At 44.4% G+C, this 13,015-nt stretch overlaps 1 protein-coding gene across 9 annotated transcripts in view; it reads left to right on the plus strand.

Annotated features, from left to right (window-relative positions):
* Positions 1-12,578, plus strand: part of DRP2 (dystrophin related protein 2) — a 66,941-nt gene extending 54,363 nt beyond the window's left edge. For 4 of the 9 annotated variants that reach the window (XM_080651901.1, XM_080651904.1, XM_080651902.1 and 1 more), the window contains 8 exons: positions 973-1,084; positions 2,368-2,504; positions 2,801-2,866; positions 3,118-3,183; positions 4,062-4,205; positions 5,997-6,234; positions 7,443-7,563; positions 7,849-12,578. In XM_080651901.1, the coding sequence (XP_080508027.1) occupies positions 973-1,084; positions 2,368-2,504; positions 2,801-2,866; positions 3,118-3,183; positions 4,062-4,205; positions 5,997-6,234; positions 7,443-7,563; positions 7,849-7,973 (1,009 nt within the window). In that variant the 3' untranslated portion in view covers positions 7,974-12,578. The remainder of the gene's footprint in view (positions 1-972; positions 1,085-2,367; positions 2,505-2,800; positions 2,867-3,117; positions 3,184-4,061; positions 4,206-5,996; positions 6,235-7,442; positions 7,564-7,848) is intronic. The other 5 variants (XM_080651907.1, XM_080651905.1, XM_080651906.1 and 2 more) reach the window with 5 other exon arrangements.
* Positions 12,579-13,015: the final 437 nt, after the last annotated feature.

The raw sequence follows: 13,015 nt of genomic DNA on the forward strand, positions 1-13,015 counted from the left end.
TTATTACTTCAGTTTTTAATATCATTTACTTAATTGTGAGTTTATAGAATTTATTTTTTTAATAATGGCTGTATTTAACAACCAGCTTAGAAACTCCCTGAAATTTTAACAGTTGGCTCTTGTGAGCTGTTGTGAACCAGCTCCAGCATCCCACAGCGCTTACCCACCACCAAGTGTAAGAAATAAAAAATTATTGCAGTACATTTTAAGTTCTCCTGATTACATTCTCATTCCCCTTCCACAAAAATAGCCACTATCCTGAAATTGATTTTCATCATACAATGCTCAGTTTTTTGACTTTTCAAAGCACTAACACACACTCTCTTTATAAGCACCCAATCTTTTTATAAGTAAATGAGGCAAAGAGGTAGAATGTTACTTGCCCAAGTTCACACAGCTGGTTAGTATAAATCTAGGACCAGATGTTGGATCCTCTGACTTCTCAAAGTCTAGGCATTTCACCATTCTATATACTACTAGGTCTGGGCAGCTCAGCCAGGCTTTGGAACTGGATCTGAAGGGCTAGTCTACATTGGATAATAATAGAGTTTATTATTAAAAAAAAAACTTTTGGAAATAACTTTTAGCTAACTTACCCAGGGCTGGTAGAATAAGCGGCCTTCATATGGGAAGAGTGACTTCTCCAATGTAGGTGGTGAGACTGGAAAGCTATTTGCTATTGTGAGCAATTTATACCTGCACCTCCCTTCCCTTTAAAAAGGATGGTGAGACAGTGCTATTTCCCACACTTCCTAGGAGTCTGAGCATGTAGTTTTATGGAGACTTATGTTCTCTAGAATAAGGCTAGTCATTTAGTAAGGACTCAGCCACTGCTATGTATAGGAGGTTGAGCATATTATGGCTCCATATCCTACGCCCTTCTGATGTGTGTGTATATTTGTATGTTAGGGGAATGGGGAGGTCACTATAGTCCACTGGATACTCTGTCCTACAACCTCTCATCTCCCCAAGGTACCGGAGTCTGAAACAGTTTAATGTGGACATCTGCCAGACCTGCTTCTTGACAGGCAAGGCCAGCAAAGGCAACAAGCTGCACTACCCCATCATGGAGTATTACACCCCGGTATGGAGCCTCGGGGCTGAGTGGGAGGGGGAGACAGTTCTCAGATTCTGGGCCCTTGATTTACTTGGCCAAGCACTGACTAACTGTATTCTGCTCTCCTCTGGGAAACATTCTCCCAACAGTCCTAATGATTTACCAGTTTGGGGGATTCAGGCCTCTATGTTCTTCCAGCAGAGCTTCTCCATCACCAGGGCCACAGCTGGGTATAAGAGCCCAGGACACTCTCACCTATTTAAAAGGCACTCACTGTTTTCCTGCAGAGAGAAGTTTCAGTAAAAATAGTGTAAGAAAGTTCCAGGCAACAAGCTTCTGTTGCTCACTTTAGTTTTTCCTGCCTAGTTTCCTATATTGCTCCTGTCACCTGGTCTTCACCTGCTACTTTATCATTGCTTCCATCTCTCTAGTTAATACCAAAGTTTGTCCTCAAATTAATTACTCAGTCTCTTGGAGGGAGAAGGGGGTATGTTCTTTACCTGGGTCCCCAATTCCACTTGGTTTTCATTGGGAACTGTGCCGTTCATAGCCACTTGAGTCCAAATTGGTCAACATCCTTGGACTCCAGCCACACAATTTCTCCTCCGCTGTGCTCAGGATCCACAGCTCCAGACTTAGCTGCTTGAGCTGACTCTGCTCCCTCAACTCCTTTATTTCATTCTATTTCATAGATACTCCCAAAGCCCCAAGCATATGTCTGGGCTGCTTATATTCCCCCACTGCTCTCTCCCACCATACCTCCCACTTTTCAACCTGTTTTTCCATAATCCATCTCTCCAAGCTATCATCTCTTCTCCAAATTTTGTTGGCACAGAAACATGTACAACTCAGTAGGAGCAGGGACATTGCCCTTTATTTTTCTTTTGTTATCATTTTAAGGTAAATATTATAAAAGTTATACATGGAAAACTGGCTCAAGATGGTATACTGGTAATCCTCTACCTCCTGTTCATCTATGTCCCTAGAATTTATGCAAATGATATTTTTAAAATTAATGAATATATGCTAATTGTAAAAGATTCAAATTATATAGAGGTGTTTAAAGTATAAAATGAAGGTCTTTCTCTCTCCTCAGCCTGATCCCCACCCCTACGGTCCAAATTCTCAGAGACAACCAGTATTCACAGTTTGGCATGTGTCTTTCTAGACCTTTTTCTAGGAGTGGGGTGTGGTAGGCATGAACAAGAGTGGAGGACCAGTCACCTTCCCTGCTCTAGGGGAGCAGCCACACCTACCCCATCATATCCCAAAGCCTTTAAGGTAAGTCCCTCTCCCCTTTTTCCCCTCAGACCACATCCAGTGAGAACATGAGAGACTTTGCCACAACCTTAAAGAACAAATTCCGCTCAAAGCATTATTTCAGCAAACACCCTCAGCGAGGTTATCTGCCTGTGCAATCAGTGCTGGAGGCCGAGTACAGTGAGACGTGAGTACCAGTGGCTGGTGGGAACTGTGGACAGCCTCACTGAGCCTGGGTATAAGAAGGAGCAGAGTGCCACGTGGGCTAGGGGAGTGCTCCAGGGCAAAACCCAACTAGTGATAGAGCAGTTCAACTTGTGCCTGACTAGGAATCCTGCCTAAGAACTAGACCCTATAAATCCAGTCTCTATATCCTGTTCCCATCATCTCTTTCCCATCTCACTAATTGGGGGAGGGGGTGAAGAAACAGGTTGCCCAGCTGCCCAGTCTTTGGTCCTCTGAGTCTTTGCTGCTTTCTTCTAGGCCGGCTTCTTCCCCGAGGTTGCCACATGCTGACACACACTCCCGCATTGAGCATTTCGCCAGCAGGTACCACCAGGTTTGGGGGATAGGGATTATAAGGAATCTCATGGGGAAGGGGTTTTTGGTTAGGGCAAAGAGAAAGGAGTGAGGGCCGGGGGGTATGTGCACGGTGGGGTATATGGCAGCCAGCGAGGCCCAACACTTAGGTGTGGTTGGGACAGCCCCCAAAACTAATATTCTGTTGTGGGATTAGAATCCTTGAGATGAAAGCAGGCCCACATCTTGTTTTCCCTTCTGTTCCTGCTCTTTTTTCCCAGGCTTGCTGAGATGGAAAATCAAAATTGCTCCTTCTTTAATGACAGCCTGTCCCCAGATGACAGCATGTGAGTTTTCACAGCTGCTCCTTTTCCAGGAATAGCTAGCTCTCTTTAAGATCCTTCTGCCACCATTTACTTGGGAAGGGTTATATCCTGCAGGGGAGGTAGTATGGTGGTTAGGGTATTTGATACCCTAAGGAAGGAAGACTGCTTTCTGGGCACAGAGTTTAGTAAGAGAAGCAGTCTACCCTCTATTAACTGAGTGGGGGGAATGAATGATACACTACCTCCCTGCCAACTGCCCAGATCCCTTTCTGTTGCACGATCCCACCCTTTTATGCCCAGCTTTGAGGAAGAAAACTATGTTCTCATCTAACTTTGCAGAAATGAGCCACTACCTTATGCTCAGGATGCCAAAGGCCCAGATAGTGCCTCAGCAACCCTGAGAGACACCAGGGAAGTGACTGAAGTGTGGCCAGAGATACTCCCTGGCTCTATAGCCCCAAGAACAGGCCCTGCATCTCTAGGGAGGTACCTGGCCTGCTCAGAGGGCCTAGGAGCTGCTAACTACATGGATCAATCTGGCCCTGACCAGGACTAAGGCAGGCAGTGATCCTTCTGGGGATGGGGAAGTGAAGGGAAGGTGGGGTGGAAGAATAGCACAGACAGGGAATCATTTCCCACAGGGTTTTAAGAATCCACAAGCCTCAGCATACTGAAAACACTCTGTCCTAGTATATACCCAACCATGACCTCTGCCACCTTTGAATACTTCCATTCCTTGTAAGCCTAAATACATAGTCTTTTCCCTTCTATGTGACTTAGAATTGAATCCTTCAGCATGCGTTTCCTGAGGCCTGAACTGGGACCTGAGAACTCATGCCCTGAGCTGTTTCTTGGTTCAGTGCCCAGCCATCTCCTTTCCTCTCCCCACACCCATGCAGAGACGAGGATCAGTACCTGCTGCGGCACTCCAGCCCCATTACAGACCGGGAGCCAGGCTTCGGACAGCAGGTTCCATGCAGCATGGCCACAGAAAGCAAGGGGGAGCTAGAGAAGGTCCTGGCCCACTTAGAGGATGAGAACCGGTGGGTGTGGCAATGACACAGATCTATGTGGATTCTAGAGTCAGGCAGCTTGCAAGTCCTGGCACTTCCACATCCTACCTATATGGCCTCAAACAAATTATATTCTGTGACCTTCCATTTCCTCATTTGTAAAATGGGGCTATTGGTAATAATACCTCCCTCCTAGGGGCACTTGGGAAGATCAAATGATCAGGCATATAATGTGTTAGCCAGTGCCTAGCTTAGAGTAAGTATTCAATAAGTGCTAGCTAGTCTAGTAATTATTTTAACCCTTTGTACGCCATAAGCATCTATAGACGCAAACGAGATAAAAGCGTCTTTGGATGCGTGTCAGTTAACTGGTTAACCCCTTTAACTCAACCCAAATATTTTCAAGTACCCACTAGATGCAAGCAGAAAGAATACAAACCCAGAGAGTATACATGTCTCTGCCCTCAGGGAATTTTCAGGGTTGTAATGGAAAAATACTTAGCACTAAGTGAAAGTAATAAAAGAAGAGGAAAGTGACACAGCATAGCACATTTGAGAACTGGAAGAGTGAAAGTGAAGAAAATGACAGGAATGGCATTAACTCCATAAAGTATTTATGGCAGCAGGGGCCAGAGGATGGTCCAAGCCACTTGGGGGGCATGCAGTAGAATCCATAGAACAGTGCTTCTCAAACAACAGTGAGCATACAAGTTATTTAGGGAGCTCGGTAAGGTGCAGATTTTGATTTATAGGTCTCGGTAGGGGCCTGAGTTCCTCTATTTCTAACCAGCTCCCAGGTGTGCCCATGTCACTGGTCCAAAGACTGTACTTGGAGTAGCAAGTCCTTAGAACAGGGCCAGTCTGCAAGGTGTTTGTTACTGGTTCAAAACAAGGTAAATATAGAAATAGAGAGTAAATTTTTAGAAATGCTTATTGACATTGCCATGACTTCCCAGCACATAATTAGTGGATTTATCTTCATTGAATAGGGTATAGATCACTTTGTTGTTGAACTTGTGTGGCAAGCCATGTGTGGTGTGAGCTGTGTACTAGCCATGCACATTCAGACCACATATTGGTCCACAGTGGATTGAAAAATCCCTCTGGTGTTTCACTATGGATAGTTATTTTTTGTTTAATTTTTTTTCAATTACAGTTGACAAAATATTATATTAGTTCCAGGTATATGACATAGTGATTAGGAATTTATGTAACTGACAAAGTGATCTCCCCATAAGTCTTCACTATGGATAGTTTGAGAAGCACTGCATAAGAGCAGCAGTTAGTAAGAATGGGGAGAGAATAATTCTGTTGCCAGAAACAAAGTAATGTCCTGCAAAGCAGATGATCTCTTTGGAATCTGTGTTCTTGATGACTCAACATGGGTGTTCAAAGTAGGCCAGAGAGGAGGGTAGTTGACAAAAGAGGGAAGATGGGTGATATTTTGTTTATGTTATGTCTTCTAAATATCTAAAAATGCAGAAGGTGAGTCAGTGGCTATAATGCCTCATTTTTTGCAGACTGTATTTCTGCCTGATTTTAAGGTTAGAATTAATAATCTAAGCAGCACATTAAAGCCCTGAGACATTTGTTATATGAAATAATAGCTCTCTCTGCTTTGAGGCCCAAGGATGGCAGAATAAATGGCATATGTGCTGGAAAGGAAGTGGATATAACCATTCAAGCAAGAACATGGCTGGGGTGGTGGTGGGGATGGGAGAGCCAAAGTATTGCTCACATCCAGATATGGGGGATCATTTGGGACCGGGATAGTCAACAACTCATCAGGACCATAGATCTTGGCTTCTTTGTCCATGGCAGGATTCTCCAGGGAGAGCTGAAGCGCCTGAAGTGGCAGCATGAGGAGGCTGCTGAGGCACCCACCCTGGCTGAGGGCTCTGCTGAGGTGGCACAGGACCACCGCAATGAGGAGCTTCTGGCTGAGGCCCGGATCCTTCGGCAGCACAAGAGCCGCCTGGAGACACGCATGCAGATCCTTGAAGACCACAACAAGCAGCTAGAGTCCCAGCTGCAGCGCTTAAGGGAACTGCTCCTGCAGGTGAGGCTGAAGCCAGGGGAAGGGCCAATGCGACCCCTTCAGGGGGTAGAGATGGGGAGCAGTGGAGTAGATATGTGACAACAGGGAGTAAAGAAAGAACTCCTTGGTCATGGCTATTAGATGGCCTTCTGAAGAGAACTGCACTGGAAATTGGGGAAGGGAAGGGAAGGGAAGGGAGAGAAGGGGAGGAGAGGGGAGGGGAGGGAGGGAGGGGAGGGGAGGTCTGGTATGTTGCATTACTTGGCCAATTCTCTTCCCTCTAGCTTTCACTCCATCCTTGTGTGTTACTCTCAAGCCACTGTGGGGTCTGGGGCAGAGAGAGGACTTCTGAGAGCTCACTTCCCTATAACCTATTTGAACCCAGTATTGAAAGAACAAAGTTCAAAGAATCATCCAAAACTGATTTTTCTCATATGTTTGCTGGAAATAATCAAGTTTGAACATACTTGGCAAGAGAAAGATTTTTTTCTGTGAAGGGGGCTCTTTTTATTTTTTATCCCTTTCTTCTTTGAGAGATAGTGTATATGATATAGTGTAGCTCTAGAGTCACAATGCCCTGTGTTTGAATGTGGCTCTGCCAATTAGTGACTGTGGGGTGTTAGGAAAGTCACTTAGCTTCACTAAGCCCTAGTACCCTCATCTGCCAGATAGGGATAATAATATACCAACTTCATGGAACTGTGGTGAACATAAAATGAGATAATGCATTTAAAGAATTTAGTACAATGCCAGTAATATAGTAAACACTTGATAAATGTTACTTATTGTCATTATACATACCAGGTGATACCACCCCCTGCCTCTTCCCCAGATCCTCCAAGGGATGGCCTCTAGATGCCTGGAGGTCTCTAATATATGATATGTTATTAATTGAGGATCAGGTGTGCAACTCTACATTTCTAGAGAGAATTGGGTTCTGAACAGCTTAATTATAGCTGACATAACAGCAAGAGACCTTTAGGTGCAATGCCATTCTTACAAGAACTGGGGGACTTTGATACATCTTGTTGAAGGAGGAAGGTAATTGGTAATTGGATATTCTAAGAAGTTTCTGCAAAGGGTAGGCCACTGTTTGGGGCACTATCAAAGTTTCTTGAAGTCCAAGGGCAAAGGGATGTACATGGGTCTCTAAGGCCCCTTCTAAGTTCAGGAGTCTGTCAAAGGTCAGGAAGGCAAAGCCACTTAAGTCATGCATTACCTCTTCCTAGCCACAGAATGAATCAAATGGCAATGGCTCTGCAGGCTCGTCTCTAGCTTCCTCTCCACAGCAGTCAGAAGGCAGTCACCCCCAGGAGAAGGGACAGACTACTCCAGACACTGAGACTGCAGGTGAGTTCCCCCAGCCCCTTCCTCCATGCTTTGTCCTGCCATAGATCTCCTACTTAAAGTTCTGCTAGGGCTGGTTCTGGTTTCTCCTCATGGCTTTGAGCCTAGCATCAGGGATGATTGGCTTATTGACAATTCATTCATTTTTTTAATTCTACATATGTATATTGATCACCACCCATGTAGCTGTGGGTTTGCCCTTCAGCTGGTGGTGTCCTACCGCAGCAGCCCCTTTGCTTCATTAGGGAATCTCTAGTTTCCTTTCCAAATTTCTCTTTTCCAACACAGATGATGTGGGTTCAAAGAGCCAAAATGTCAGCCTGTGCTTGGAGGACATTATGGAGAAGCTTCGCCATGCCTTCCCCAGTGTGCGAAGCTCTGATGTGACTGCCAACACACTGCTGGCCTCTTGATGGAGCCATATCCCCATCCTATAGTGCATAGTCCTCTCCTAGTTCTGTCAAAGCCTTTCCTCAGTTTTCACCCAACCTTTCCAGTCCCCACTGGCCCCACATTTCTCAGCCAGAGTTATTTGGGCTCTAGGCAGCAGCACAGATCTGGTGGTATGTGAGGTGGGTGTAGGGGGGCCGGGGGTGGGAAAGGAATGATTCCTATGACTCCAGAAATGTGCCCTTTAATCTTCAAGTTTGAGACTGGTCCCTTAAGTAGATTTATATTGCAGCCCAGGCAAATAGTACTTGGAGGCCACTCAGATGGGGAGCAAAAAAACTGCCTTGCAGAGCTAAGCAATACTTGCTGTTTCCTTTTCTTCTCCATGGAATTATGGAGATAGGGAAGCCTAATGACCCCAGGGTTCCAACATTATGAATCCACAGGAGTTAGCCCCACTTTCTGGACCAACTCAGAAAGGTAAAAGGGTATCCCTGAGACAAACCCTCTCCATCAAAGTGCCCCTGAAAAAATTCTGGGGGCAGCATGTGTCATATTACTTCAGCTCAAGAGCATACCTCTAGCCATCCTGATGCTACCTAGATGTTGTTTCCTTCTCAAATATATTCAGTTCCTCTGCCTCAGACCTCTGCTGGCAGACCTTTCTCATGGGGAAGGGAACAGTTCATTCTGGGTCCTATTTCCACCTTACATTTGGAAAGATTAAAGAAATATTTATGGACTCAGATTCCACCCCCACCCCCTATGCTCCTCTTTCCTGAAGGCCTCAGCATCATGAGAGACCAGCTGAGTTTCTTTGGAAATCCAAGTGAAGCCACCCTTGGCTCTTCTGAATCTACCCTCACAGCCCTGGGGGAGGGGAAGCAGCTTACTCAGCAAGGGGGTCTTGCTCTCTTTGGGTGAGAAGGGGAAGCCACCAGCTAGCCTGGAAGAGTGTGACTGCCCAACAACATTTCTTCTTTTACACTGAATTGGATGAGGTGGCTAATTGTCCCCAGCTAATCCTAAGGCAGATGCAATGGGCCACCCTGAATAGTGGCCTGTTCCTAGGAGCCACTGACCATTTTCCATCCAGGCAACAGCATGGCCTTCCTTTGCATAAAACTATTCTCTCTGGAAGGTAAACCCAAATCTCAAACTGAACTAACTCTTACTAGGCAATGTATACCATGATCCCTTTATCCCTTAGTGGGCATTAAGTCAGAGTAGATAGTGGGGGAGGGAATTTTGAACAGAGTCAGAGCCCACTGAGGCAGCTTTCTTTCAAAGGGAGCTTTATGACCTAGAGCCCTAAAATTGACTTCATTTGCCTAAATTTATATACATACATATCTATCCTACATATCTACTGTATATTAGTACTCCCCTGGCCTCACTCACACATTAAATTCTAATACCTCTTGAAGTATTAATGTTCTGCCTTGCTTTTTGTTAGCCCAAGCCTCTGGTTGAACAGATAGATATATCCTGGCTGCTCCCCCAGGATGTCTCTCTATTTATGTTTGGGGTGAGCTCTCTTTAATACCAAAGCAACAGAAGCCTGTGGCCATAGAGGAATCTAACAGGAAGAGTCAGTCTCTTCTCTTTACTCAATGCAAATCTTGTTCCCTTGAGACCAGGGCCTTGGATGAATTTTCCAGGGCTCCTCTAAATGATGCTTCAGGTACCAAAATAGAGCAAATCTAAGCTTTACCTACCCCATGCAGAAAAGAAGTAACAAATAGGCTTTTAGTAGCCTTTTTGTAAAAGGCTAAGACACAGAATACATTATGTAGCCCTTTCCAGTTCTTGAGTCTGGCTCAGGTCCATGAAGAAAGCTGTGGTTGCCACTGAGGTCAGGAGGGTATGAGATGCTTGGGGTGCTGTGTTATAATCAAGCAGTGTGCCAGTGGATACAGCTCCTGGGAAGCTAGATTTATCTGCTGTATAGGAGGGAAGGCAGCAGCTTAGATCCAAAAGCCTATGATTGCCTCCTTCTAGAATCACCACGGGGCATTAAGCCAGAGGCCCACAGTGTCAGACCTCATCACAACGTTTACCTTATTGCTCAAGAGGTCTCTGGGCAGAAGGACTTGGGTATCCGGATATATGATGAGCAGGTGGTAGGTGGGCATTAAACACAGAGCCTAGGCATATGTCCATGAGTGGGGGGAAGCTATATTTGTAGTGGCCTAGATTGTGGGCAAGAATGGGATAGAAGAAATTTGCTGTAAAACAGAGAGCTCGGGGTCTTTGAGGCTTATGGCTGCCTAAGCCTTAGGAGGGTAGATGTTATAAAATAATCTTTTACCAGGGAAATCCTGAAAAATCCTTTCTGTAACCCTCATGCCACTAAAGAGATCCAGGGCTGCTGAGGGCCTGTGGCAACTGCAGAGGGCCTGGCATAGTAGAGAGATGTAGATTTTGTTATGTAGGATTTGTGCTGTTAGGTGGACAGAAACAACAGGTGAAGTGTTGAATTCTCACTAACAGGATTACTGACACTTTGTGGTCCTGTGTTTACCTTAATGCCCGAGGTAAGTACAGGCATACCTCCTTTTATTATACTTTGTTTTGTTGAGCTTCACAGATGTTGCATTGTTTTTACAAATTGAACGCAAGACCCTCTATCAGCAAAAAGATTACAACTCACTTTATTGTGACACTCACTTTATTGTGGTGGTCTAGAACTGAACCCAAAATATCTCTAAGGTATGCCTGTTTATCTCTCAAAGCTCCAGTGACGGTCACTACCTCTTGTGTGGGCAGTTTTCCTGTAGTGAGGTAAATGAATCCTTGGGCACTATGAATCCACATTAAGGTGACATTTACTGAGATGTGGTGTATGTCATTAGGCATCTGTCATGTATGTTTCCTAGAGGTATCGTGTGTGATGTTGCATAGTTTATGGCCCTGAACTGAAAGTGTCGTGAAGGGAGTTGCTGGGTAGGCAGCCTGAGGAAAACGTCTGACTTGAAGAGTTAGGATCTGTGATAAGAAATGTGTTTGCTGAGGTTGTTGTCAAATAGTATCAATAAACAGTTAGGATTGATAGGCGATTTATTCTTGACAGAATCTGATATAGGCCAAAAAGCCATTTTGAGGGTGCCTCTGCTTGTAGTGAGAGCATAGTGAGGTAATGTTGACTGGGAAATTGTTAGAGAAGGCTGACTGGCTGGAGGACATGTGGTTGTTTGTTGTATGGAACCCTAGGGAGGGCCCTACCCAGGAAGACATGTGCCCTTCCCTCCAGAATGGAAAGGCTGAAATCAAGGCTTTCAAGTACCCATTTCCTTCAAGGCCCAAAGTTTGGAAATATTTTCTTGCAGAGAAACCTGTTTGAGTTTATCTTTTCCAGGAACTGGGCTGTTAGGTTAGTAATAAGAAACCCTGAGGACAGGCAAAGGCCAAAGATGGTTTGCCTCCAGATTCATTTTAAGGAATACTCATATTGTCTGAGGTGGTGTGTTTGGGACCTGGGCTCCATTTCCAGCTTCAGGCTAGGGTGTTCCTTCAATACACATTCTCAATGATAGACTTGTGGCTTCTGAAACCATTTCAGGCCAAGAATTTCATCAAAGTTTCTTTGACATAGGTGACAGATAACCAAGAAAGTAGCTGCCTTAAGATAAACAGTCCTGGAAGAGAAAACTGGAGTCCCTGCCCTAGAGCTGTGGAGACTTAGTTGCTCAGTAGGGCACCTCTATCTCTGGAACTCCCTGCCAAAATCTGGCCCTAAAAACAAAGGAATATTTCAGTTCCTTCTTACTCTTTTAACACCCATGGCTGTGGGAGAGGGAAAGGCTCAAGGCCAGGGCTCAGCTCCCAGCCTCCATCTCCTCCCACAGCTGCTGCATTTGGCTGAGGGGCCTGCTGAATGTCCTTGTTGTCCCCAGGGCAGTATTGAGGCCAGACTAAAGCCTGCTATGCTGCTTTCTGGCTGCAAGAACTGGTCACGATGATGGGAGTTGGGGAAGAGATTCGGAGGAGATGACAAGGGTGACACATAAGTCTAGAAACATTTGAGACAAAGAGACAGGGCTGGGAACAAATTGGTTAACTTTGATTGCCACTCACTGTGGTGCTTTTCTCCTTTCCCTTGAAGTCTTCTTTGAAAAGAATAAATTTGTATTTGTTTACCTTGGTTCCTCTGGTTATATATATATACTCTTTGACTCTGATATTCCACACCCTTCTCTTATTTGTGTGTGGGAAGAGAAGGTGGGCCAAGAAGCTATAGCAGCACTGCAAAAAATAGGTTACCAGATGAGTCCAATACCTACAGTACCAAAAAGACACCCCCACTAACTATATCCACCACAGTTACCTGAAATGGTTGCTTCTTAAGGCCCTACACACACTAGCTAGTTACACCATCACCAAATGAGCTCTTATGGCAATGGTTCTTCAATACCATTCTCATCAATCTGAGGAATTTTTTTACCAGCCTGAAACAATATACAAAAAAGAACAATGCAGTAAGTGGCCATAAAGTTACATTTATTCAATTATTCTCTAGAGTATATGTATAATGTCCTTGTAAATAATCGGTGGTGATAGTTTTTTATAAATGCCATTTTCTGCCAAAATAAAACTCTGCTAGTCCCTCTTTGCTACCACAGTTTTTCTTTTTTCACTAATCTATAACAGCACTGTACAATAGAAATATAATGTGAGCCACATATGCAATTTAATGTTTTCTAGCAGCCATATTAAAAAGTAAAAATAAACAGGTGAGGCAAATTTGGCTAATATATTTTATTTAACACAGTATATCTAAAATATTATTATTTCAACATGTAATCAGTATAAGATGATTCTTAACGGTATTTTAGATTCCTTTTTTTTAAAAAAAAGAAGTATTAGAAATTGTGAAACAGGCTTATAAAGAAATAAGAAACCCACAGAGATCCAGACTATTTATTACTTAGAGAGACAGCAAAAGCAAGAACAGCAATGGTACTAGGTCCCTGCACCTCTTGTCCCACAGGACAACAATGAAACAAAAGGAGCCTTATGACATGTAACATGGATGCTGGGGCACCTTGCTGCTGAGTAGCCAATT

This window comes from Plecotus auritus, assembly GCF_963455305.1.
Source record: "Plecotus auritus genome assembly, chromosome: X".
Taxonomy (NCBI): Eukaryota; Metazoa; Chordata; class Mammalia; order Chiroptera; family Vespertilionidae; genus Plecotus; species Plecotus auritus.